Source organism: Myotis nattereri (genome assembly GCF_964212035.1).
Source record: "Myotis nattereri genome assembly, chromosome: 9".
Lineage (NCBI taxonomy): Eukaryota > Metazoa > Chordata > Mammalia > Chiroptera > Vespertilionidae > Myotis > Myotis nattereri.
This window is the reverse complement of record NC_138084.1, coordinates 25,701,551-25,729,058: the sequence shown is the minus strand read 5'-3', so window position 1 is coordinate 25,729,058 and position 27,508 is coordinate 25,701,551. Positions and strand designations below refer to the sequence as shown.

The following is a 27,508-nucleotide window of genomic DNA, read 5'->3' as shown; positions in this document are numbered from 1 at the left end:
AGTGAATAATATTAATCATACTGAACTGTTTACTAAGAAACAGCATTTGAATCAGTACAGATTCCAGGGGTCCTCAAACTTTTTAAACATGTGGCCACTTCACTGTCCCTCAGACCGTTGGAGGGCCGGACTATAGTTAAAAAAAAAAAAAAAAACTATGAGCAAATTCCTATGCACACTGCACATATCTTATTTTGAAGTAAAAAAAAAAACAAAACGGGAACAAATACAATATTTGTATTTGCATGTGGCCCGCGGGCCGTAATTTGAGGACCCCTGGATTAGACACTTTGGCTATAGACACTGCGTAGAAATTATATATATATTTGCATATACCTACAAAATAGGCACATCTACTTAATGTTTGAAACTAAAGCAAATTTTCCCATGGTTGATATTTCCACCAATGTACCTATATTAAAGCACTTAGGTATTTACAGATAAAAAAAAAATCTGTATATACTTTTCTTCCTTATTCTAGAAGCTACAATGTGAACTTGTTTTTGTTGGAAGGGAAGTAATTCCATATGGTTCATTCCATTTGGCCTTTTTCTCCATTATCAATTCAAAACTATTCTGTAGACAATTCATCTTTCTCTATTTTAAAATTCTACTTTTTTTCTTTTATGTGGCTTAGAATAAATAAAAAAAATATTTACATACACATTTCTTATTTTCTGTAGTTTCTTGACAATTTTTACTTTAGGGTCACATTTAATTGCATTTTAAAGACATTAATAGTTTTCAGCTGCATAACAGCAGTGGTATATCTTATTTAAATCCAGGAAATAACGTGATAAACACATTTACGTACTTTTATTATATTTGACGATCCTCAGTGATCCCAGATTCTGACTTACAACATGAAAATTGAGACCTCATAATTCCACCTTGTAATTAAGTACAGTGATTTACAATCTCTCATTTAGTTGTCACAGTAACTCTATTCCTGTCGTATAATTATAGATACCCCCTCCTACTTGGTTCCTGTGTATTTTCTGAGCCTCATTCCTCAGGCTTTGACTTCATTCTGCATAAAATCCTCATAATATAAATTCATGTTTAGCTTGTTTTATCCATTATTGGTTTCTATTTTTTGCAAACAAAAATCCCAATTAACACCTAATTTTACTTTAGAGCACTTTGTAAAATCAAGACTCACAGTAATTTCAGAGTTTTTACATTTCCATATAGCAAGATTATAGAGATATACTAGGTTTATATCTCTTTCTGTTGGGTAGCCCAGAATGTTGGGATTGAGACACCATGTAAAATATATTAGGATGTTTTAATTTCACAGGCAAAAATCAAACTAGATTAAGCCAATGTATTATTTATTAAGAAAGATTTTCTGTTACTATCAGGTTTGAGTTTTATCATATCGACATTGGGGAATAATAAATGACATTTTTAGGCAGGACAGAGACATATACAAACTGGGTTCCCAAGAAGCTGGTAGGAGCATTTGTTTTAACCTACCCCAGATTTGTACAACATCCAATTAGGAGAAAAATACCTATGTTGGTGCTAAGCAAGAACTCTTTTCTTTTTAGACAAGGCAAAATACTTGGATATGTTCTCTGCCCACATCCTGATAAGCTATGACATTAGTGTTCGATATAATCTTGGTTACTTGGAGATCCTTTGCTACTCTGAAAAGTGAGGGGAAGTGAGAGAGAGAGATAGAAACATCATTGATAAGAATCACTGATCATCAGCTGCCTCCTGCACATCCCCTACTGAGGATCGAGGTCAAAACCAGGCATGTGCCCTGACCGGGAATCAAACAATGACCTATTGGTTCATAGGTTGACGCTCAGCCACTGAGCTACACCAGCCTGGGCACTACTCTGAATCTTAAGGAAGTGGCAGAATTATGTGCTTATAGGGTGGTCAAAAAGATTTAAGTATGGCATCAACAGAGTAGAAGGGCTGGTGCTAGAAGAATGTAACTGAAAAACCTGGTCTACTAGCTTTAAGCAAGGCTGTGTGAAGAGGAGTAGAGGGACCAACAACATCACTTGAATTCAGTATTTATATGTACCCAGGTTTTCTTGGTCTATGTTAGGTCTATTCTCAGATAAATTCAGATTTAGTGGTTACCCTCAGCAACCTTTTCTCCCTAATTCTCGATATATAAAATATTTATGTTTCAGTCTCATCAAGGATGTCCTTGTTACTTTATCAAATCTGGACCAATACTCTGATTCTTGTGTCTTATTCTGTTCCCTTGATGCAGTGGGTAGAGTTTGTGTCACATGGCCACATGAAATTAGCATGGAAAATATTTCTCATAAGAAAAATCAGGGTGCGGTTATTAGAAGAAATGATGATGAAAGCATGACATGAAGAAAGAACAGACATTTAAACATTTGATGATTCTTTTAATCTACCTTTATTTATATCCTCTCAAGTGAGGCATATTCATAATTGTATTCTGGAATTTTGGGTATAATTACCTGTGCAAGTTGTTTCTTTAGATCTTATAAAAATATTAAGTTTGATATGGATGAGATCCTTCACTTAGAAGGTAGAATTAATGACAGAAGTATGATTACCAAATTGTAAAAACTCTGTGTTTAATACCTAAATGCTATCAAGCCTTTTTTGAAGGGGAGGGGAGATTCAGAAAGTAGTCACTAATCATGAGTGGAAAGATTAAATCAATGCATCGCCTGGGAACCAGTATTCCCTCATCAGCGCTGTGTGCCATCCATGCTGAAGCACATGCCATCTAAGAGTAATCTCAGTATGGGCCTTGGCAAGGCTCCCTTGTGTCCCGCAATTGGCCCCATTGTGGGTGATTATAATTAATTATCCCCAATTCTGGCTATGTTTCAAAACAGTGAAATACTGTAATTCTTAAGCTCTGGAAATGACATTTAGCTTAATGGAAACATATTGCTTTATACCATCGCCCAGAATTACCAACCGCCAGAGCAGACTACGGACACACAGTAAAATCACAGCTTACTTTTGGATGGCATCCACGTGGAGGAGTGGCAGCCTTCCCAGTGCTGATCCAAATGCGATGTCCGAGACTATTGTAAACATTTCCAGTGAAATAATGTTTTATTCACTGCTTTCTCTGTAGCCTTAGAATTGAACAGAATGAACAAAAGGCAAGAAAAACAAGAAAAGTTTTAAGTGAAGATGCATATTTTAAGTAGTATAGACTATATTTACCAATTTGTAAATAGATTAACTTATTATCATTTTTAATAAAGTTAATCATGTGTGGATGTTATGTGTTTGTATGCATCTTCATTTCAAACGTGCTTCGTTCACTTTTTTCTTATTTATTTTTATTTAAATGTTCTTTTGTATATATCTTAACTTTTTATTTTGCAATAATTTTTACATAGAAAATAACAGGGCAAATTAATACAGAATGTTCTCATGTACCTTTATCCAAAACCTCTAATGTAACATCAGAATGAATGATAAAACAATTATTGAACCAAAAAATTAACATTAATACAATAATATTAAGTAAACTGTAGGCTTTTTTTCGGTTTCACCAGTCTTCTCATTAAAACAATATAGCACTAAAGAGATAAAATATATAAGTGAATATCAAATCTCTAGAGATATAGCTCTATGTTCAAAATAATATAATAAGTAAAAAAGAGAAAATAGACCATTGCATTACAAATAATTAAGATTGCATATATCAAAACATTATAGACGTGAACAGAAAGAAAACAAGGGAATTTTTTAGCCTGCAATCTGTGCAACACTGAAGACTTACCACATCAGTATGTATCTCATTATTGTAAATTACAAGCTTTTAAATACAGAAATAATGTATATTATTAAAGTCTCTTTAAAAGCCCTAATCTTGTGCTCAATGATGCATACAAATATTTGCAAAAAGGCATTATTGTGTGGATCATGGTACCTCCTCATATGTGTAAAACATTTTATGGTATTGAAATTCTCAATGGGTGTTTTAGAATTTCAGCTCATAGCTAAAGAGAAAAAATAGGTAAATGGTTATTCTGAAATGGTGTACCTCCTCTTTGTATGGCAGAAAAATAGAATAGGAACTGTTCAAAATCAGGTGAGAATTGTGAATGAAGAACTCTTAAATTTAATGTATCCATTTATTCAGTTACTCATTCACTCTGCATAAATTTTTGTCCATTTGCTCATGGTGCTCATCAAATTGACTCTCTCAGAGTCATTATGCAGGAGATGTACCTTACCATTGCAGTGTTTGCTCCCAGAGAGACATTACAAAGTCAAAATGCTGTGAGTTTTTGCAAAGTTTTTGCTCTACTTTTGCCACCTCTGTAAAAGGAGTCTGGGGTACTCAGTTACTGGGGCAAAGACTAAAAGCCTGAATGTAATGAGACAGAAATTATTGAATGGCTCTAAGGGTTTAGACACATGTAGCTTTCATGTCAGAAGTAACAAACATTTATCTAAGAATCTAGGTGACATCCAAAGGTTAACTGATCTGTCTGTATCTGTACACAGCAATGAGAGCATGCCTATGAGGCGTGGAAGACAAAATAGCTTCTGAGCATCAAGATGCCCTTTGAGAGCAATGCAGGTGTCAGGAATAGAAGAGGACTCTAAAACTGCTTCTTTAAAAGGAATGCAGACCCTGATGGATCAGTGGCTGTTTTATAGTAGGGTCCAAGGTGACTAGCATACACATGATAGCGTAAATAAATGCTTGCTGTTTAGATGGGTGCTTTTGGAAATTAGCATTAATTGCAGATTTGAAACTAAAATTATAAAATTATGTTATAAAATGTAAAACGGATTTTAAATCTAAGGCCAAATAAAGTTCCATCTTTTTAAATGATTAATGCTAATATTTCCACATTTTAATTGAATAGAAGTAACAATCTTTTACACTGCAGATTCTACGCAATTTATCTAAATCTATTATATTTCATATCATTAAGGGCTTTTTTGTGAACAAAACATAGAGAAATGCAATGCTGCTCACATATTTAAAGGGATTCTTAATATTTGATCACTTCTTAACAATAAAACTATATTTCTTTCCTCAGAATAAAAGCTTGAAAAACAAACTCTTGTCAGGAAATAAGCTCTGTGGCATCCGTGCAGAAGAGGTGAGTAAATTTTCTCTTCTAGTGTCAACTGGATAGAAACAATATTAGTGCTAGACATTTTTTTTTTAACTTAGACATCTCGTGACCTTTTCCTCCTTCTAACACAAATGCAAACATTGGAATAAGTAAATAAAACTTTTAGTAATATGTTGAATGTTTTAATATTGCATAGCCAGAGAAAACCAAAAAAGACTCATGCATTTCTTAGGGGCAAACAGTTATTCTGCTTAATCCAGGTTTAACTAAAATCAATTTCTTTAACTGCTCATCTCCCATATCTATTTATATTTTATGATCCCTGATTTAATGTAGAATATGTAGGGTATAGTAATAATTCTTAGTGGTATTAAGGAGATAGTAGAGATGGTATCAATAGAAATGGATTATTTACACCTCAAGGACAGGAGACAGGAGACACTGGGTTAGTTGGTTTCCCCAAGAAGCACACACAGAGATGGGATGAGTTGTGCAAGGACTTATTAATGGAAACATCTGTGAATAATAAGGAACTTGCATCAGAGTCTTCATAACATGATGCAGATCCCATGCCTGTGAAGGAAGTGGGAGGAAAGGCAGTTTGAGTAGAACAATGGCTTACACAAGTTAAAAGTTGACCCCTTTGTCCAAAACAGTCTAGACATAAGGCAGAGAGCTGGCACTATACCGCTTTCATTTCCTAAATATTGCAGCCAGTTTTTGTTCACAAAAACCTCTTCCTGTTATTATTACCTTCTAGTAGAGCAGACAGGAAAGTTTGCCTAGTGACTCACAGTCACTGCTTTTAGGAGTCCAACTAGGAAGTAGTGGCATGTATCTCATTGTACCCTATTTGCCAAAACTAGGTCACGTGCCTAGGCAATTTGAAAGGAAAATGGGAAGTGTAATTAGGGCCCTAATCAGTTTGGCTCAGTGGATAGAGCATTGGCCAGGGAACTGAAGGGTCCTGGGTTCAAAGGCATATACTTCAGTTGCCAGCTTGATCTTTGTGAGGGTTGCAGGCTCCATCCCTATGAGGGAGGTAACCAATCAATGTGTTTCTCTCACATTGATGTTTTTCTCTCTGTGTCTCTCCCTCTCCACTCTCTCTAAAAATCAGTGGGGAAAAAAAAGAAAAAAGAAAGTGACATTAGATTGGTAGTCATGTGTCCATCCAGAATTTGGGATTTATTTTATTAAATAAGGTGAAAACACTTCTTGATGGACATGTAAAAGTCCTTATTATAAACACTAAAGTTAAAGTCTAACATGCAATTTAATAGTCCAGTTTATGTTTTTACAGTAATATTGTATATAAAATGAATATAAATTTTCAATACATGGAAATGACAGGTTGATACCCCATAAGGCAAAAATCAAATTGAATGGATTGTAGTATTTCTTTCATTGTATTTTTATATTTGGATAGAGATCAACTATTATATTGTTTATATTTTCTAAATTTTTAAAAATATTACCTATTTACTATACAATTTCTTAATAATACTTCTGGATGGTAAGCAAATAGAACAGTTTTGAATAAGGAATACGTGGATTGAACCTATATTGTGAGATGGCTGGCATGTTCCTATGGTCCCTATAATACTCATACAATGAAAGAGAAATGGTTCTTAGGAGAAGGTGTCCGTAGTCTTTAGAAACAATCAATAATAGCCTGGGTCTACCTGTATGTTTTAGCCCTTTGGTTCAAAATGTTTAATTTATTTTGAATATGTTATTACTTAGAGAATATATTATTTCTGAATTTTTATTTATGATTTATTAGATATTTTATACATTAATATTACACAATGTTAAAATAAATTGAATATATTCATTATGACTTATACATTTACCCTATCTCTTTCTTTATGGATCCAATTTAAAATTTAAGTTTGGATTATAAGGGAGGTCTATATTTTGTCACAATAATTTGTCTTCAATATAAATGGAAATTTTTATTATTTCTTCCATTATTGCCACCAACGAAACAAAAGAGTAATGACTTTTATTAATGTTTTCTAGATCAGTGACCCTAAATGTTTGGTATTCATAGATGAATAAAATGTCCAAGTCCTATTGATACTCAATAGATTGCTAATATTTCAATTTTCCACAGAAGAATATCAAAAATAATGGAAGCTCCTGCTGCAAGTATCATGTACCATCCTATCATCATTACTATTACTTTATGAAAGAAATGATATTTGAACATAAATTGATGGAAAGAAAGATCTCAGACTAAACAATAATCTCTAGAAGGGAAAAAATAAGCCTAGCTAAAATGTTCTACCATGAACAATGTCTTCTATCTTTCTCACCTTTTTTATCTTCTTTTTATTATAACTATAATCATCATAATTATCACCATTATCACAAACTTAAATTTTGCTGTGGACTTGTGAAAACGTCATGACTCACAGGCACCAACATTTAGAATTACATTTAAGATAACATAGTTAAGAGAAAATTACTAAAATGCCCAATATAGTAATATCTGAACTGTCTGAAGAGTACAACTCTGAAAATTCTAATTTTCCAAAATGATGCCAACAAGGTAAAAGAAAACAGTTAGTGTCAACTGGGTTTCATATTAATGTGCATTACAAAATAAAGATGCACTCATTCAAATTGTATTTATTCTTATTTTCCATCAGATGCCTAGATAGAATTTCGCTTTTTAACTACTGAAAATTAGAAGAAGACTGGAATAGGCAGATGCAGAGAAGTGATAAGTGACTGTAATGAAAAATTCTAAAAATATATTTTTGAATAACCATAACTAGGCTCAAGAAATCTAGCTGTTCATGTTCATTTAATATAGAAAAAGACATGTAGGCTTTTATTATAGTTCCTGAATGAATTACTGCATAATACAAAATTGATATTTTAATAATGAATCCAAGTTATGAAGAAAATTTTAAATTATATTCTGAGCATTCAGTATAAGTATGCAATAAGAAATGAATTGCCAAAATGGTTAAACTGAGTCCTTTCTAACACTTAAAATATAGAGTACAATAGAAGTGAAGTTGGTAAAAAAAAAAAAAAATGCACATCAAATGGAGTGCTAATCTCTCATTCCCCATTGATATTGGTCAACATTAGTTTGGATTAAAAAATGAAAGCACCGTAGCTTGTTTGGCTCAGAGGAGAGCATCAGCCCTTGGACTGAAGGGTCCCAGGTTCAATTCTGGTCAAGGGCATGTACCTGACTTGCAGGCTCAATTCCCAACCCTAGTAGGGGCACGTGCAGGAGGCAACCAATTGATGTGTCTCACATCAATGTTTCTCTCTCTGTGTCTCTCTCCCTCCCTTTAAAAATATCTTTGGGTGAACATTAACAACAACAAAATCAAAGTGTGTTTTCCTAAGAGACTGTCCTGACTATAAATGAGTCCTGGACAGCAGATTGCAACAGCACAGAGAAAATGCTAATTGATCGTACATGCGTAGTTGAGAAAGATAACAGAATTAGTCCTTTACTAATATCAATAGCACAAAATTAAGGATAGTCATGAAAACCGGGAAATGTCTTGGAGGTAAAGTTCATATAACAAAAGAGAGATGCTGTGTCTGAAATATAATTCTTTTGGGTCACTTAGGAATCTTTGTAAGAGAAACAGCAGAGTTGTAGTAAATGTACGAGTAGAGTCCTGAAGTAGAAGCATAAATTCAAGGGGGTAAGGACTCAGGTGTGAGTTTCATTCTTAAGGGCCAGTACCAACCAGGTATGCACAGATGGCTCTTTGTCTTCTAATGCATTAGGCCATGCGTTTTGCATTCACTAATCATATCAAGAAAAAGAGGATGCCTTTTTGTGGAAGTGGAACCTTACTAGGTTTTAAGAAAGCACAAATCCTTGCTGCTTCTGAGTATAGAGTTTAATTACATAATTCTGAATTGTTGAAGTCAAACTCTTCCTCTCTTCCTCCTTTGCTTCCTGTCCCTCAGGCCCTCATATTCTTTCTCTCTCTCCCTCTCCCTCTCCCTCTCCCTCTCCCGCTCCCTCTCCCTCCTTCCTTCCTTACTCTCCCTCTCCCCTCTTCTTCTCTTCTTCCTTCCTTTCTTATTTCTTTCCATTTCATTTTGTTTTCGTTTTGTTCTCTCTTATCAGCTTTCTGATTTAATAGATCACAAAATGCAGATGGCTCACAATAAGGATGTCTATGGAAAACTGTGTTTCTAATATTAGAACCTTGCATTTACAGCACTTTCAATTTTATACTCTAATTGGTGGTACTTCCAGCATTGGATAAAAATTTAGAAATTATGGCACCATTATAACACAGTCTTCCATTTTGCAAACTCTACTACCCTGCGTGGTTAGAAATGTTCTGAATATAATAGGAAACAATCACAGTACACTTGCAGTTGGTTCAGTGGAAGACTCATGCATTTAATGTATGCTTGGAAAATTATAGCATTTCAAATATTAGCGGACTTTATTAAGGGGGACGTTATATCAGCAGAATTTATTGGGATAAAATAGTACCATTAGAATATTGTTTTTATTATGTACTGTGGCCAGCTACTTTTAAAATTGAATTTCATTAAGATATAATTTACATAGAGTTTATTCCATCTAAGTATACAGTTTTAATGGGTTGGTTCGTTATATATATTTGAGAAATAGAACATTTTCATTACTCCCAAAGTTCCCTTTTGCTATTTTATAATCTCTAGTACTAATCCTCAACCTATGGCAACTACTAACATGATTGGGTTCCCTATCTTTTTTTTTGTATTTTTGTAGGATATCATATAAGTGTATTATATAAAACATAGCTTCTGATGACTAGATTCTTTCATATACTACATACAATGCATTTGAAATCCATCTACATTGCTACATGTTTCAGCCCTTAATTCATTCTTAAAATCAGTATTCTAATATTGCATTTCATGGAGGTACCATAATTTACTGTTAATCAGTTTAATGCACATGTAGTATTTTCCAGCATTTGACTATTACGAAAAAATATACTATAAACATTTATGTACATATTATATATTCTTTTGGGTAAATGCCTATAAATAATTGCTTTATAATGCAATTTGTGTATGTTTAACTTTATTGGAAGCTGCCAAAAGTGTTTCCCAAAGTGACTGTACTGTTTTATATTCCCACTCAACTATTTTTTCAATTATCTTTTTTATGTGACTTTTATAATCTATTTGTTTGTGTTCTATTTCTTCTACTGAAGAATCAACACCAATAATCTTAGATGTAGAGGGACAAATGACTGAGGTTCTTAAGGTAGAATGTTTGAAATTGGGTCTGCCCTGGAAAAACAGAAATCATATTCATTATCTGTGGTTTATTGCTAGAGTATATTTCAATGTGTTAGCCAAACATATACCTCCTGAGAGAGATTTCTGTTATAAGCACTTCTACATTTGTGATGCTCCCCTTAAAATGACATTCTTCTAAAGGGCAAATGCTCTTCACTTCCTGTCACATTAGCTTGCTGTCTTCTCCTCGGACATATGTCAAATTCAAATTTGGTGGTCAATTTAAACTTATCCATATTTAATCTTACCTTAATAAATAATTGAAATAAGCAGTCAAAACTGAGGCATGCAATTGAAGAGATATACTTAGCATCTAAAATTAGAGTGTTGGGCGTGCCTGGGTGACTGGAATTCTTTGGAGGGAGGGGGAACAGTAAGACACTTTCTTTTTTTTTTAAATATATTTTATTGATTTTTTACAGAGAAGAAGGGAGAGAGATAAGAGAGTTAGAAACATCGATGAGAGAGAAACATCGATCAGCCGCTTCCTGCACATCTCCCACTGGGGATGTGCCCACAACCCTGGTACATGCCCTTGACCGGAATCGAACCTGGGACCTTTCAGTCTGCAGGCCGACGCTCTATCCACTGAGCCAAACCGGTTTCGGCAAGACACTTGCTTTAAGGATTACCTGTTAATATGTTTCCTCGAAGCAGACTTTGGTTTTCTCTTCCTGCCTCAAACAGCTGGATGACCAACTCCCAAAGTGGAGGCTAAGCTTTGCTGTTTCATTTCCAAAATCTCTGGACTCTTTTGCTTGGCTGAAAAATTCATTTTGTAAAGTTTGAAGAAATGCTAACCATCGAGTTGAAACATATAAATGAAATTAAGGCACTAATTCATGTTTCTGCTCTTACAGTCAAAAAAAATTCAAGCCCAGCTGAAGGAGCTTCGTTATGGGAAGAAGGATTTATTGTTTAAGGTGAGCATCTCTCTCCTTTCCCCCTCCAACTTGGTAGCCCAGTGTATAAATTATTTAAAATATGATTTAGCTTAAATTTCCAGATTTGCACAATAATTAGTGTTGTATTTGACTGCATTATTAATTAATGGAGAAAAATGCATATATGGTTTCCTGGCTACTTTCTTAATCAAAGGCAGGCATCATTACAAAGTATTGACCATAAATTACTTTAATTCAGCATTGAAGAATATTGTCTGTTGGAATATTTACATTAGGGAGAGCATTTACTAAGTTTCCTAAGATGAGGTTTATTGGTTACCTACATCCTTAACTTCCAGAGATCCTGCATAAATCACTTTATTATCAAGAGTCTTCATATTTAGTCATTGTTGATAGATTTTAGTTATTGATACTTTTCTTTACAAGACTATCAAGTCAAGACCTCTACCTTGTTAGACATCTACCACAAGGTGTGGATGTGATAGACTGAATAATGTCCTACCCCAACGATATATACTTGGTAAACTCTGGAACCTGGTAATGTGATCAATAATGGCAAAGACGACTTTGAAAATATTGATTGTTAATAATTTTGAGATGGGAAGATTACCCTAAATTGCCCAGGTGGGTCCTAAATATAATCTCACAAGTCTTTATAAGTGTGAGACAAATAGGCCTAAATAAGAAGAAAGTTATGTGACCACAGAAGCTGGGGGAGAAAAGACAATGAGAAGGATTTCCATCCTTTGGCCTCTGAAAAGAACCAGCCCTGCCAACACCTTGGTTTAACCCATAAAATTCCTTTTAGACTTCTGACTCCCAGAACTCTATGAAAATACATTTCTATGAGAATACATTTGTGTTGTTCTAAGCTACATAGTGTATTGTAGTTTGTTATACCAGCAAACTACTACAAATAATTTATTTTTGGCTCCCTTGAGCATGGGAAATAAGAGGCAGGTGCTTTTCATTGTGGTGCTTATGATACATTTTCATTGCCAAATGCAGTATAAAATAGGGTATTTGGCTCATAGTAGTAGGAATAATAATTTGTTTTAATAAATAATAAGAGCAAATGACTTTCTGTGTAATATTGCTTTTTTAAAATGGTTTCATGAGATTGATCAGGCCAATCTACAAATGTAAGGTTTAAAGAGGGATAATTACCCATTTTATTTAATAGTTGGAAAATCCTGCAGGTTTTGTTTGTTTGTTTGTTTGTTTTTTACTGAAAACAGTAATAAATGGCTTATCTGTCTTCTTCACTTTTGGCTTAGAGTCATGGGAAGGTGTTCCTTTCATGTCAACCAATATTTATTAAATACTCATTCTATGCGAGGCACATCTTGCCACTTGCTCTTCTATAAATATGCTCCCTGCCATTCCTTTGACCTCATTTGTAACGGGGCATTCCCCAGTACACCAAGAAAACTGTTAATTAATTCTCATTAATGCTTACCAATCCCGACTTCTCAGCACTCTTCTCATTGTACATAATGAATAGATAAGACAAAAGTATGAAACACAAGGCATTTGTCCGTCTAACATTAATCTTTCAGACCAAGACTCTTGAGCTCAGAATATCTTAACTTTTACATTCAGGTTGGCCTTGGCTTTTTGCAGTCATCAACAATAAATAATTGAAATAGAAAAAAAGAATAGGTGTATGTTTTCATTTGCAAAGAAATTTCTAGTTCTCTGTGAATTAGTTTAACTTAAAATCAGGAATATAATAAAACACATTCAACTTCCTAGAGCTGACAAGTTTTAGGTATTAGGCTGACAGAAATATGAAGCTCTTAAATCTTTTGAATTTTATTTCTCAAATAGAAGAGTTATAGAGAGAAAAGTTGGGAGATGAGAATGAGGAGATCTGGTCATTTTCAGCAGTCTACTTCTTTGTAATATGCCAGTTGTTGAATATGGATTAGTAATTCATCAACTTTCAGAAATGACCAAAATGAGGACTTGTTGAAAATCTTTATGATTTGAAAATGAAACATTACATGTAAGCCATGTTATTTCATGCCACTTTGAGAGGAGCACTTGCATTTTAAATCAGATGAATTGTGTATGAGTAGAACAAAGAGTTGCATAAATTAGAATGCCCTCAGTTTATACCCTTCCCAAAAACCTGTTTAACAGAATATTTTTATATTTTAACTAGAGGCCCAATGCATGAAATTTGTGCAAGGGGCTCAGCCCTCACAGCCATGGCTTTGTCCAGAGGTCGTTTGGCTGTCTGGTCTAATTAGCATATTATACTTTTATTACTATAGATAACTAAAATAACAAGAGGTCTTGAAACATGAGAATTTTATAACTGGTCCAGAAGCTAAGCAATGTCAACAGGGCCCCATATTTTCTCATTTATTTGTTTGTTTACATGTCATGATCCTCAACTTACTCCTAGTAACTTGATCTAAGCTTTGGATCCTCATTGTATTATGAGAGTGATTAAAGACCTATGCATACGCTGCCTTCATCCAACTGTGTATAAAATCAGAGAAGAAGGGGTGGGGTCACTTGTCCTTCAGGGTCATAATTTTTATAAAGGAGAAAAAAAATTAAGAATTCTTCCCAAACTTTGTATATATGAAGAAGTGAGACCTTAGTGTTTTCAGCTTTTTGGTGAAAGATTGCTTCTTTTTTGCTATAAAGTAAAAGGGAAGCAGATTACTAATCAGAGGCAACTAACAGTTTCTGCTACAATGTACTCATCCACTCATCTTGATAGCAGTAAGCTCATCTGATTTGCTTACTACTATATCCACAGAGTGTACATTTAGGTCTTGCATACACATATTTTATATGTACATTGATTATCAGGGCAGTAGATAGTATATACTGATATATGTAGCTCTAAAGAGTATTTGACCACAGAAATTCACCCATGTTTCTTTAAAACTCAGCACACAGCTTTGGCTGGTTGTTCAATGGTTAGAGCACCTGCCCAATTCCCTTCCAAGCACAATAAATACCAACAGATGCACTGTTTTATTTAGGTTATAAATGCTTCTATTTTCAGTCCACATAAAAATAAATATAGCCCTAACTGGTTTGGCTCAGTGGATAGAGCATCAGCCTACGGACTCAAGAGTCCCAGGTTCGATTCCAGTCAAAGGCATGTACCTTGGTTGCGGGCACACCCCCAGTAGGGTGTGTGCAGGAGGCAACTGATCAATGTTTCTCTCTCATCGATGTTTCTAACTCTCTATCCCTCTCCCTTCCTCTCTGTAAAAAAATCAATAAAATATTTTTAAAATTATATATATATATATATATATATATATATATGTATTTAATGTGAGACATCTGTTTCTCCTGAGCATACTGCAAGTTCAACATGTGTTTCTTATCAGACCTCACCTTGGGTTTTAAATGATATATTAGAAACCATGACCTGTAGTAGAGTCAAATTTGAGCATGTTAGAAGTATTACGAGGAACAAACCACATCCTCAAGTAGCTTTCACCTCTATTATTAAAGTATAGAACAATTACACTAGTGTTGCTATTCTAGACATAATTTTTCAAATGTATGATAGAGATAAGAGTGAAGGAAACATACTGCAATTTTACTCATTATACAATTTTTTAAATGCCTTGTTTTTCATATTTACCTTAATGGTGATGTCAACTATTATTTCAGAAAACAGCAAGTTATTGTCTTCCTTTTAATACTTTTTGGCAAAAAAAAAAAAATGTTTAGATGTTCTCCTTTGTGGTGGCAGGAGACCTTTCAGAGACATATTTGTGATTTGACTTGATTTACTTGACTTCCTATTGTTATCGGTGGAAGTGGGGCATCCCTTTCCCCACTAAGTGCTAGAGGTGGGGTCCTTACCATCTCAAGAAAAAGAACTTTCTGAGACTCGCACAGGATGATGAGTAATTTTTACTTGTGTGGAATTACATCTCTGGGTTTCCCAAAGTCCCATTTCTCTTAATTCAGTCCTGGAATAAATGCGAGTGGTGATGCAGGAGAGCTAAAAGCAAAAACAGTGTCCGGAGTTTCTGTTCCATGTTGGCATTGGATTCAGTTCAGTATCAGGCGAGTTGCAGTCCATTAGTCCATTGTGTGGAGTCCAAGAGAGCCGAGAGCCAAGAGAGCCAAGAGAGTGACCTCCTTTGTTTAGGGGATTAAATATCTTAAATCTTCCAACTCTTGAAGTGGCCATGCCTACTCTGGCCAATGACCTATTCCCAGGTTTGACTGAGACACAAGTACATTCCCTATTTTACCAGACTTTAATGGGCATGTGTCTATTCTCCTCCATTGTTCACTCCCTTTCCTCAGGGATATGCGGGGAATGGACTGGGGTAACCTGGAAAGTATAAAGCATTAGCTTCCTGGAAAAGCTGCACAAATGGCATATACCTTTTGGCCTTCCCTTTGCTCCTTTCGTGTTATTAATAACTAGGCTAATTCCAATGGTATCACTATCATTGCTGTTACTATGAAGTTTGTTAACTACCTATATGCATAATAAAAGAGAAGCCAATTACTTTCAAATGTAATTGCATAGAAAGCTGCTAAAACAGACAAATTTAGAGCATTATAAAAAAAAAAAATAGTAGCCCTGCGCATGCCCCAGTAGCTCACCAGTAGCTCGCTGCCTCCCTCCAGTAGCTCTCAGCCTGCTGCCCCACCTTCTGTAGCTCCCCCCGCCCCCCTGTTCCCCCTCATAGCTTGCTGCCCTGCCCCCTCCTTTAGCTCTTTGCTGCCAGCTTGTTAGCTTGCTGCCCCACCCTCCTGCTGATCCGTGATCTGGTCATTACATGGTTGGTCGTTATGCTTCACAGCGTAATGACCATTTGCATATTACATCTTTATTATATTGGATGAGATTTCTCGAGGGTGGGGGTTAGGGGGAGAGATCAACCAAAGGACTTGTATGCATGCATATAAGCCTAACCAATGGACACAGATACCAGGAGGGTGAGGACATGAGTGGGGGGAGTGGAGGCAATGGGGGGATAAGGACACATATGTAATACCTTAATCAATAAAGAAAAGAAAAAAATTATAAAAAATTACATATATCCAAACTGTATGTTAAAACTTATGAAAGATCCTCTGAAATTAAACATATGATATGGAAACCTAAAAAAAAGACACAAAATACTTTTAAAAAATGAGTAGTTTTTTCTATGAAAAAAAAAAAAGATTTCTCTATAGTTTGCAAAAAGGAATGTACAGCTTGTGAAAGCAAGAGCAGAATCCCCAAGTACTACACCCTGGGAGGCAACACTAACACTTCAATTATTGTCTCTAATGCGTCTCTTACAGAAAAATTTCAGGTATCTTAGTTTCTACCTACCATTGTTGTTTGGACTGAACCAAGCCCATTTAAGAAACAAGTATAATCAAGGTATTACATAAATTTTCAACAACATAGAACCTTCACATTAGAAGAGTCCTACAACACATTTGATTCCAATCTCTAGCACGATATTGACTAATCTCCCTGACAGCATTGCCCCGATTGTAGATATTCAGTGATTAAGGTTTTGCAACATTCCAATGTAAGTTTTTCCTTTTTACAAAATTGTGAACACTTGTGAATTGGATTCTCACTGCCAATTATGGCTGATTTTTTACATGCCAGGCTCATATCTCTAATGTAAGCTTCCCAGTAGTCTTCCTTTTGGGTTCCTTCTTTATGCTATGACTCTATCTGCCCTTTCTATTCTCTGAGTCCACTCTTCTAAGATCCCTCCAGAAAGGCAATTTGAGTTCATGATGTAATTAATGTGAAGTCCCAGGAACATTGTGATTTTATCTGAGGATGGAACTCAATGTATTGCTAATGGTGAAGTAAACTGGAGAGGTGAAGTGGGGTATAATATTTGAATAGGTAACAAAAACATTTCAGTACTCTAAACTCATGCTACTTAGCCAGAAGCCAAAATTTAGTCATCAACACACATTTTTTCGTTTTCTTCCCTATTGTGTAATCTCTTTTGTCAAAGTCATAATGAGCATATCTTCCCATCCTGCCCCCAACCATTGCTATTCTGCCTATATAAATAGAAATTTGATAATTCCTTGAAGCTGGAAAACTCCATATAGGATATATCAGGTGATGTGTGGAGACTCTGTGAACATGTTTAGGGTAAAATCTATTTGCTTAATCAGTGCTTCTTGCAATAAGCCACACAGCACCATTAAGAAACACCTACTATGGAGCCTATGTGTGCATTTGCTGCAAGTGAAACAAAACAAAGCACTTCTAAAAAAGGCGAGTTTAGAATTTTGAATCATCTCCATATAAAGGCTCTTACTTATATCAGACCTGAGCATTAGCTAGTAAATATTTTGTCCAGTTTTTCTTCCTTGAGATGGTAAGAAGAATATAGAGTTGCAGTCAAGAGATCAGGGTTCTTTTTATTGATTTCAGAGAGGAAGGGAGAGGGAGAGAGAGATAGAAACATCAATGATGAGAGGAAATCATTGATTATTTGCCTCCTGTACACCCCTTACTGGGGATGGATCCCAAAACCAGGCATGTGCCCTGACCAGAAATTGAATCGTGACTTCCTGATTCATGGGTCAACACTCAACCACTGAGCCACACCAGTCAGGCGAAGTGAGGGTTCTTTATTAACTCTCACTTAACTGGAAATTGAGCTAAAGGAGTCACTTAGCCTCACTGCATATCAAATTCTCTGTCAGAAAACTATGAATAAGATGAGTACACACACTTCAACGTTATATAACAGATCAAAAGAGATTAATATGCAAATTAATTTTACAGAATATTTTATACACATTCCATTATCAAAGAATTGATTTTTTTCCAGAGAAAATTGTATTTCTCAATGTCATAACAGGTCACTTTTTTCAGTCTAAACAATTGTTTTCTTGGTGCCATTCGAGAAATACATCACATCCTATTGACTCTGACCTTCAGACATTATAGTCAGAGGGATGTGTAAAACTGCATTCCTGGCCTTTTTTTCTCCCTTAAGTTATAGAGCCACCTCATAAACCAAGGGCAAAGCCGTTCATCCCCTTCATTTCAGGCAAATATATTTGTTTTATTCATTTATAAATGAATGAAAAAGTGAGAACATTCTAGAGAGAAAACAGTTCATTTTTTTAGTATTTATACGGTAATCAAGGACTAAGAGCATAATGGCTTTTCAGAAATGAAATTATTGGGATATGTATATTTATAAAATTTTTACACAATTTTTTATTAAAGAAAATAAGTTGATATAGCGACCAAGAACTAAATGCAGTTTCTTCACATAATTGCCAGTGACCATTATCTGGAGATAGAGATATGAAAGATTATATTCCCTTTTCAACTGCCTTTAACACATTGTTTGTGGGAATAATAGATGGAAATTGTAGTCTTAATTAGACATATAAGAAGCTTTTCCTATACTAATTTGATTTTATTCTTGGTTCTATCTTGGTCAAATATGATATGCCAATATACAGATAATTTATTCATTAAAATCTGTAAAAAAAATTCTAAAAGAATATTAACTATAGCTATCTGGATTTCTTTTTGTTTCAGATTGAACAGAAAGGATATATTAACTAATTATTCCATCATGCCTCCTTTCTATATATATTCAATTTATTTTTACTTTCAGATACATTGTTAATAATGGTGATGTTGAAATTCCATTTTTACTTACTTGAGCACTATTATTTGCATGTTGCTTGGGTTTTAACATTACATTAGTCTGTAAAAGTCCAGTAGCAATCAAGCAGTCTTTGGGATTGTCCAATTCTAGCTCTTTTAAAAATAATACTGGGCTTTACTAAATGAGGATGTTCTCATTGGTGTTTCATAAATTTTAACATGTGTAGGATCACCTGTGTATCATTTTAAAAGGATGTTCTGACTCAGTATGTCTTGGGTGGTCTTGAGATTCTGCATTTTATTTATTTATTTATTTATTTATTTATTTATTTATTTATTAAATTTTGTTTTATTGCTTAAAGTATTACAAATAGTATTACATATGTCTCCTTTTTTCCCCCCTTGACATTCCCCCGGCCTCCCCTACCCCACTCCCAGTGTCTTGCATTTTAATTGAGCCCCTAGAGAGTGCTGACTATGAAGGTCTGTGGGCCACACTTTAAATTATAAGGTTCTAAGCATTTAATATACTTGCTATGAAAATTTTTTTGAGGGTGTTTTTTTTTCTTAATTTTAAAAATCTAAAATCAGCCCTTTCCAGGTAGCTCAGTTGGATACAGCATTGCCCCGATATGCCAAGGTTGAGGGTTCTATTCCTAGTAAGAATCAACCAATGAAAGAATGCACAAACAGGTGGAACAACAAATTGGTGTTTCTCTCTCTTTCTCTCTTTCTTTCCTTCTCTCCCAAATCAATAAAAAAAATTAAAAAATTCTATAGACATCGTGTGGTAGAAAGAACCAGCATTTGGAATCAGTTGATCTGAGTTCTCTTTCACTTAACTTACTAGTATTTTATTTGCATATGGACCTCTGAAAGAGGGTATTTAATATTCATCTCTCCCCATTCCTACCCACCCGCCATCACAGCTGACATTTTGCAGCACACATAAAAAAAGACAAAGTTGGATGACACCTTGCTCTGCCCTCAGTCCAGTAAGGGAGACAGGCTAGTTTACAGTTATTTTGAATACAACATGGCAAGTGTTTTATAAGCACTTCACCTACCACTCTTGAGGCAATGATCAGTTGAGGGGAGGCTCAAAGATCAATAAACCTTGGGGCAAGCTTCATGGAAGAGTGATATAGTGTTTAGATAATGAAGGCATTGCACCAAAGACCATATACACTTGCTAGGTACTCAGTAAATATTTGTAAAAAGGAAGGAAAGAGTCAATGAGCAAATGAGAAATGTTGTTTTTATTGAGAACATAGTCTAGTCATACATAGGTAGGGCAGTTTGGACATACATCCCTATTTAATAAATCATCATAGAATGTGCTAGAATGTATAGTGCATGTGGAAGAAAGGAAGAGAAATTGGGAAGATGGGATGTGTCAGATCATGAGGAGTATTGATGATGTTGTTAATAATTTTTAGAGAAAAGTATCAATATTTTTATAAATAGTGGTTCTCTTTGTTGGTGAGGAAAGGTTCAAGCTCCTTCTGCTTTGTATATGGAGATCAGCTTCCCTCTCTGATTTGTTCTTCTCCTTCCATTGGGCCTGGATTGCTTATCTTTCCAGCCAGCGAGGCAGATACCAGCAACAATTTAATACCATGCAGGTACTTCTGACTGATCAGGAGGCTCACAGGTTCTGGTTCCAGTTGTTTTTTATGTCTTTTGACTTTAAGGTAAATAGAGGACAAAAGGTGAGAAAAAAGGAGGTTGATGATATAGAGATATTATACTCAGAAAATAAATCCCCCCAAAACACATCACAATCTAATATTTTCATATTTCATTTTAATAAGTAATTTAATGAGACTGGAAAGTGTATTGCTATTTAATGGGGTATAAAACTTTTCTCATTTAAAGTCATCTCCCAGGCTGTAAAAGAAGCGGCAGACTCGAATATGCTGAGTAAAAAAAAAAAAACAACAACAACAACAAAAATAAACAGGGACGGGGGAGCTTTTGGATTTGTCTTACCTATTTTGGGCATTTATTGAGCCTGTGTTTTATTCAGAACTGGACTCACCATCTTCATCTCCACCCCTATAAGGGGCAGGATTTTGCAGCACTTAACATCAGACACTCTGGATACTGACCCCTGTCAATTTCATTTGAGATTTGGAGAAGAGTAAACATGTCTCTTTTTTCTCATCTATAAAATGAGAATAAAGTGAGTTTCTACATAATACAGGTATTTTGAGAATCTAATGAGCTGATACAAGTAAATCATCATCTTATGATAGTATTTGGCATGTATTGACTGCACAAATATTAGCTATTACTATTCCAAAATGTTTTAAAATTATATTCTTTTGATTATAATATTGATAACCAAGTGTTCTGAGCTCTAAAAGAAACTTGGGTGAAATCCAGGCTCTTCCTACTCTTAGCTGAATTGCATAACCTCTCTGAGCTATTTTCTCAACTGCAAAATATAAATCATCACTACACTATAGAAATGGTGTGTGTACAGATAGGGGGTGTGAATCAGCCACCTGATTCACAAGTAGGCTCTTGGCAAATGCTGGTTGCCTTCATGTATTTTTGAAATATATGCAGACAGAAATAGAAGGATAAACTCATCCCCCTTTTTCATGGCAAGCCTGAGAGAGGATTGAGAGGAACTGTTGTATTTAGATAAGAGGGACATAAGTGGAATCCACAGGGTATGTCTCACTGGGCACACGTATTCTCTCATTACCTCAAGGAAAATGTGGAAAGTCAATTTCTTCCCAGCATTCATATATAAAGGTGCTGTGGCACCCTGAGGTGTTGGCTCTCAATGCATTATATTCATAACCCTACCAAGCTTCTCTCATACCATAGTTGTGTTTTACACTTCTTAATGCTAATAAGGATTTTCCAAAACAGCATAGGATTTTCATAATTTTGCACATTGTATTTTTTCTGATTTTGAAGTTGTACCTGGTTAGTCTCACTGTTGAGATAAAAGTATATTGAGTACAAACTCTAATTGCACAAACATAAAAAAGAAAAACTAGTCTTCAAGTTAGAGCTAATCAGCTGGGGTTAAGCAGAAATTAATGCATTCAATAGATGTTTCTCAAACAACCTCTAGGTGTCACACTGTATTAGATGCAGTTTATATAGCAATAAATAATTCAAATGTAGCATTTCCTATAGGGAGGTCATGGTTGTTTCAGATAGGTGGAGATTTTGGGGTATTGCCTAATGTTCAGTGTTTCAAAGCACCATCATTTAAGAAAAAAATTCATTTATTAATTTATTTATTCAACCATCCATTCATTCACTTATTCATTTAAAAATCAGTTGTATTGAGGTATAATTTTCATTCAATAAAATTTATTTTAATCTTTACACACACACACACACACACACATTTATACTCTGTAACTGTCAAAATGATCGGACATTAACATTGCTTTAATTTGAAAAAGTTACTGTGGCCCCTTTGCAGTCCATCTCCTCTCCCCACTCCAAACCAGTGGAGATTATTATGGATAGACCCACCGTTAGTGCACATTATGCTCATATCTATATTCATGCAAAGTTTTGATTTGTACTGCACGGCTACAGAAAGCAATGAGTGCCAATTCTCTTTAAATCTGTGCAGTTGAAATCCTGTGTTCTTTGCAAGCTGGAAACCACATTGTAGTATTAATTTCCAGATGCCACTGGCAAGAAACACATTTCCCTAAATAGACTCCTAGTTTCCATTTCCAGAGATTAGCGATATAATTGGATGTCAAAACACATCCTTTCTGCATCTTTCTCCATCCCTCCATGCTGTTTTCATAATAGGAAAACCTAAAAGCAATGAGGCAGGTGATCTTACTTATCTAATTCTGGAACTCAAAAAGCCTACCATAAGAGGCAGAGAAATGTTGCCAACATGACTGCACATTTATTTATAACCACAGAGAAAAGTGATTGCAAAATAATCCTTCTAAATACTGTTCTACATCTTCACATTTTCTGTGTCAGTTAAGGCTCTGCATTTCTAAATTATTGGCAGGGCTCCCTGACTTCAGTCTTTCCTTCTCCAAGCTATCTTCCACACTGTCAAAAGAAGGGTTGTCTAAGTTTTGAATTTGCCCATTATTCCACTTCTAAATCCATCATTACCTATCCATTTCTTACAAGACCATATCTAACCTCCTTAGCATGGCTTTCAAGGCTCATCCATTCAATACTGAACCATTGAAGACTTGCATTTCTTATAGTTTTCCATTTCTTATATCTACTTTTTATTCCACTAATGAGTCTTTCCAGCCTTTCTTCACTTGATTAATTCTTAATAATGTTTTAATTGCCTGCAGAGCTCATCATCCTTAAGGCCTGCCTCTCCCCTTGGGCATAACCCATTATACCTGGGCTGGCAGTGAGGATGACCACAAATTTCTTCTAAAATGATACCCCAGCTCTATAAGTCAGCATGCCTGGGAAGGCAGCATCTGGTCTTCTTAACTTGGCTTTCCTTATAACCTCCACCTTATGGGTTACTGGAGTAGGAGGTTGTAGGGAGGGCGGGGGGGCGGTGATCAGTCCTTAACATCCTTGCCTTTTCATACACAGAACAGACCATTCACTAACAACCCTAGGTGAAATGAGAAACACTGTGTGCCTGTCCCTGATTGGGTGAAACCGTAGCCATGGAGCTTAGGGGAGAAGGAACCCTATCTTCTTGGTTTCACTATCCTCAAGTAGAATACTCAGAGTAAAGTTCCCATCACACAGAACTGGGCAGGATTAGGAGGGAGTGGTTACTATTCTTAACAAGATTTAGTAGGTTTTTCTAATGAATATTTATTCCTGTTCTGTATGTCCTTAGGACAATTTCCAGTGACTTTTAATGACTTAAAAAAATAATTTTATCCAGATAAATGATTGTTTCACTGAAGAAAATGTCACTGAGCTCCTTGCACTGCTATTCTGTAAAACTTGCCCAATTATTACTCAGTTTTAAAACTAGAATTCTGGTGCTGTCTCTTCCCAGAAACCTTTCTTGATTCCCTAAGTTGAGGTATGAGACCATCCCCTCTTCCTACATTATATTGACAGTGTCTTTTTATGTCTCTATTCTCCTCTAGTTCTAATTTTTTCAAGTTCTTCCCTAGCTATCTATCTCATCAACCCTTACTTCGTCTTCAAAATGCAATTAAAGCTCATTCTCGTTCGCAATCTCTCCTCTATTTTCACTTTTGAGTCTAGAAACGTTCTTCTTTGCTTTGTAAGTACCCTATGTGTATCTCTGTTTTAGTGCTGACTATACTACATTTAAACTGTATATTTTTTCACCTCAATAGTGTCTATAAACTCCTCACTTACAGGCCAGCACTAGACACATAGTAAATATTTATGAGTTTATTCAACAGGTGCTTACTGAGAGTAAATTATGTGCCAAATACTGTTCAAGGTATTGGGAATACAAAGGTATACACTAATATATGCTATACATGTCCTTATGTAGCAAATGACCTAGATAAAGAGGTGTTAAGCAAATAGTTAAACAAATGAATTTAAAAAAAATGAGATGTACTGAGATAAATCTCTACATAATATTCAGAGAGTTAGTAATGTCAATGAGATACTTAGAGGTGTGATGAGAAAAGTGATGAGGAAGGGACAACTGAGATGAAATAAAAGAGCAGATGCTGTCTATGTAGGCAGAGAGCTTCAGTGGGGGAAGAGTTGAAAGCAGAGGGATATGTACATCAAGCACCCAGTGCAGAGTGAGAACAGAGATTCAGGACCTGAGTGCTTCCTGTGTCTGGAAGACCCAGCATAAAGGAGAGCTGGAGTTAGCAGGATAGATAATACTCAGATAATGTGGGGCCAGAAGGGTATGTTCAGGATTCTGGATGTTATTCTAGAAGAGTGGTCAGCAAATAATAGCCAAGTCCTACCTGTTATCTGACTTGTATTTTTATGACATGCAGGCTAGAACTGGAATTTGAATTTTTAAATTATTATTATTTTTTAATCTAAAGAATATTTTAGGATGTGTCAAAATCATTTGAAACTCTATTTGTTTCAAAGAAAAAGAAAAAAAAAAGCCAGACCAACAAAACCCCATTCTCATTTGTGCATGTACCATCTATGCCTACAGTTGTGTTACAGGGACAGAGCTAAGCAGTTAGCATTCAGACCAGATGGCCCACAAAACTACCTGCCCCTTTATTGAAAAAAAAAATGTTTTTTGAACTCTAGGCCTATAGTAATGGATGGTACTGAAATGTTTTAATTTAAAGAGGGCATAATCACATAGCTATGTTTTGTTTTTTGGGGGAATGCAATTTAGAAGAAGGAATATGGGTTGGAAGGTATGCTAGGAGGCCCCAAGACCACCCCTGGATTGCATGATTTTTGAGGAAGACTCATGGGACTCATCATTCAGTCATATTCATGATTATGATTTTATTACAGCAAAGAGATACAAAGCAAAACCAAGCAAAGCGGAAAAGGACATGGGGCAGAGTCCAGAGGATACAGAACTCTAGATTCCAGGAGTCCCGGCTCAGTGAAGCCACACAGACATGCTTGATTTCTTCACCAACATGTTCTGACAATATGCATGAAATATTTTCTGCTGGAGAAGTTTGTCTGAACCTAGGAGTCTGGGGTTTTTATTAGGTTTTTATTGATTACAAAGCTCTTCCTCCCATCTCTGGGTGAACCTCACATTACTATGACTTCAAATTTTTCCTAGAGTTTGTCCTACCCTGTCATTGCCAAATTCTATGTCTTTTGGTTCTGCTTTTAAATTCAAGTGAAAATAACAAAATAAGTCTCTTGGGAAATCGGCTGCAGAAATATATTAAAAATCTCTACAAAACATTAAAATGAGTTTAATGGAAAAAATACACATTTGGAGTAGTCAGAAATTGGACAAAGTGGTATGTAAATGTTTCCATACCTGCTGTTTTCAACAAAATTCACTTCATGGAATAAAAAGTTTGTAAAGGATGTTCGGTAAAAGCATCCAGAGCAGCTGCTGTGCGTTGGCACTCACAAAATTAAACAAGTGGCTCCATCCAGCATTCAGATGGCAGGAAGTTTTGCACAAATAGATGGGATCATGACATTGAAGCAGATTCACATAGCAAAAAAAAAAAGTACCTATTCAAAATATTTATCACTGACTTAATTCTGACATCTACAAAATTTTGTGCTGCATTGTATTCACCATCCCTCAGCACTCTTGTCAGTAATGTTAATAAACCATCAATTCTCATTCCTGCTAGATGGAAGTGCAGCCACTGCCTGTCATGTCAATTAACTGCCAGGAAAGAGATTTACATGACAGACTGGAAGGGCTCCTAGAGGAGCATTCTTTGGACTGTTAAAATGAGGACTCAAAATCCTCAAATTTCAACTAGGTAGAGAGTTCTGGTAAACAGTGCTCTTCAGACACAAGTGAGGAAAAAACAACTAAGTGCTCTGGAGAAAGGAAACCTGTTAGTATACATTGTGTAGCATCAGCATCAAATGTCCTCCTTTATTCAGTCAGTTTTTATTATTCATCCACTAGGTACCTGGCACTATTCTAACAATTATCTATTCAATGGTTAGCAAAATGGAAGCAATCAGACTGCAAGTGAGCCTATTGTCTGTGAGACATTAAGAATCAAATAGATAAATGAATAGATCACAATTGTAATCAGCAGGTATTGAACTTAACCATATGCATTAATACAGACATTCAAATTGTTCAAATATTAAAGCACTTCTATATTAACTGGCAAGTAACCATTTCCTTCATCCTGGCCCTTTTCCTGTAACTCCTTATCTCTCCCTGTTACTTAGCTGCCATTCATTAATAAATGGTGAACATTCTGTCGTAGCACAATGGCTCTGCCATAACACCCTGACAACCTTGCACATCTCCACATAGGTCACAAAGGTAAGGCTAACCCGTGGTTAAACTCAAGTCTTGGTAGAATTCCCCATTATTCCCCATGGAACATAGATGAGTAGGTGGTCTTGTTAGAAGCTGTTGTTCTAGGGCCATTCTGTCTCCCTATCTCACAGGAGGCTCCATGAAACAGTTTCCTATCTGCCTTCCTAATTCCAGAGAGGCATGGCACTTTCTGTTTTACCCCTTTCCCCTCCTTTGGGTACAGCTATCTATAATAATAAAAGCGTAATATCCTAATCAGACCAGACATCCTTCAGGACAAAGCCACAGCGGGTGGGGGCTACAGCAGAGGCCCTGGCTGTGGCAGCGGCCTGCGGACTGGGGCCGGGGACAAGGCCCTTGCACAAATTTCATGCATCAGGCCGCTAGTAGGCTATAAAACCATTTTGCCCCAGTTAGAGTTGGATTCACAATGGCAGAGAGACATCCCCTCTGGTGTTACCTGTCTTATATCATCCCTGGTTTGATTTCATCTAGTGATATCAGAGATATGGACTGCCAACACCAGGCTGATCTTCCTTATGCCTCTGTGTGCATAATAAACTGTCCAAAGGGATGTGGGCTAATGGCTCTTTCCTGGATGAACTTTTGAGAGTGCGACAAACCTTCCCAGGAGCTGCCAGATGCTGCTGCTTAGGGACCACTTGACTGCCTGACCCTTGTGGAGCAGTGAACTCCCAGGACCCTGCTCCAACTTTCAGGCCACACACAGATTTCATTGGTT

The 27,508-nt window shown here is 35.7% G+C and overlaps 1 protein-coding gene across 2 annotated transcripts in view; it reads left to right on the top strand.

Moving 5' to 3' along the window:
- LUZP2 (leucine zipper protein 2) overlaps window positions 1–27,508 on the top strand; it is a 308,052-nt gene that overhangs the window by 240,114 nt on the left and 40,430 nt on the right. For both annotated transcript variants that reach the window (XM_081098525.1, XM_081098524.1), the window contains exons 6-7: window positions 5,028–5,090; window positions 11,222–11,284. In XM_081098525.1, the coding sequence (XP_080954651.1) occupies window positions 5,028–5,090; window positions 11,222–11,284 (126 nt within the window). The remainder of the gene's footprint in view (window positions 1–5,027; window positions 5,091–11,221; window positions 11,285–27,508) is intronic.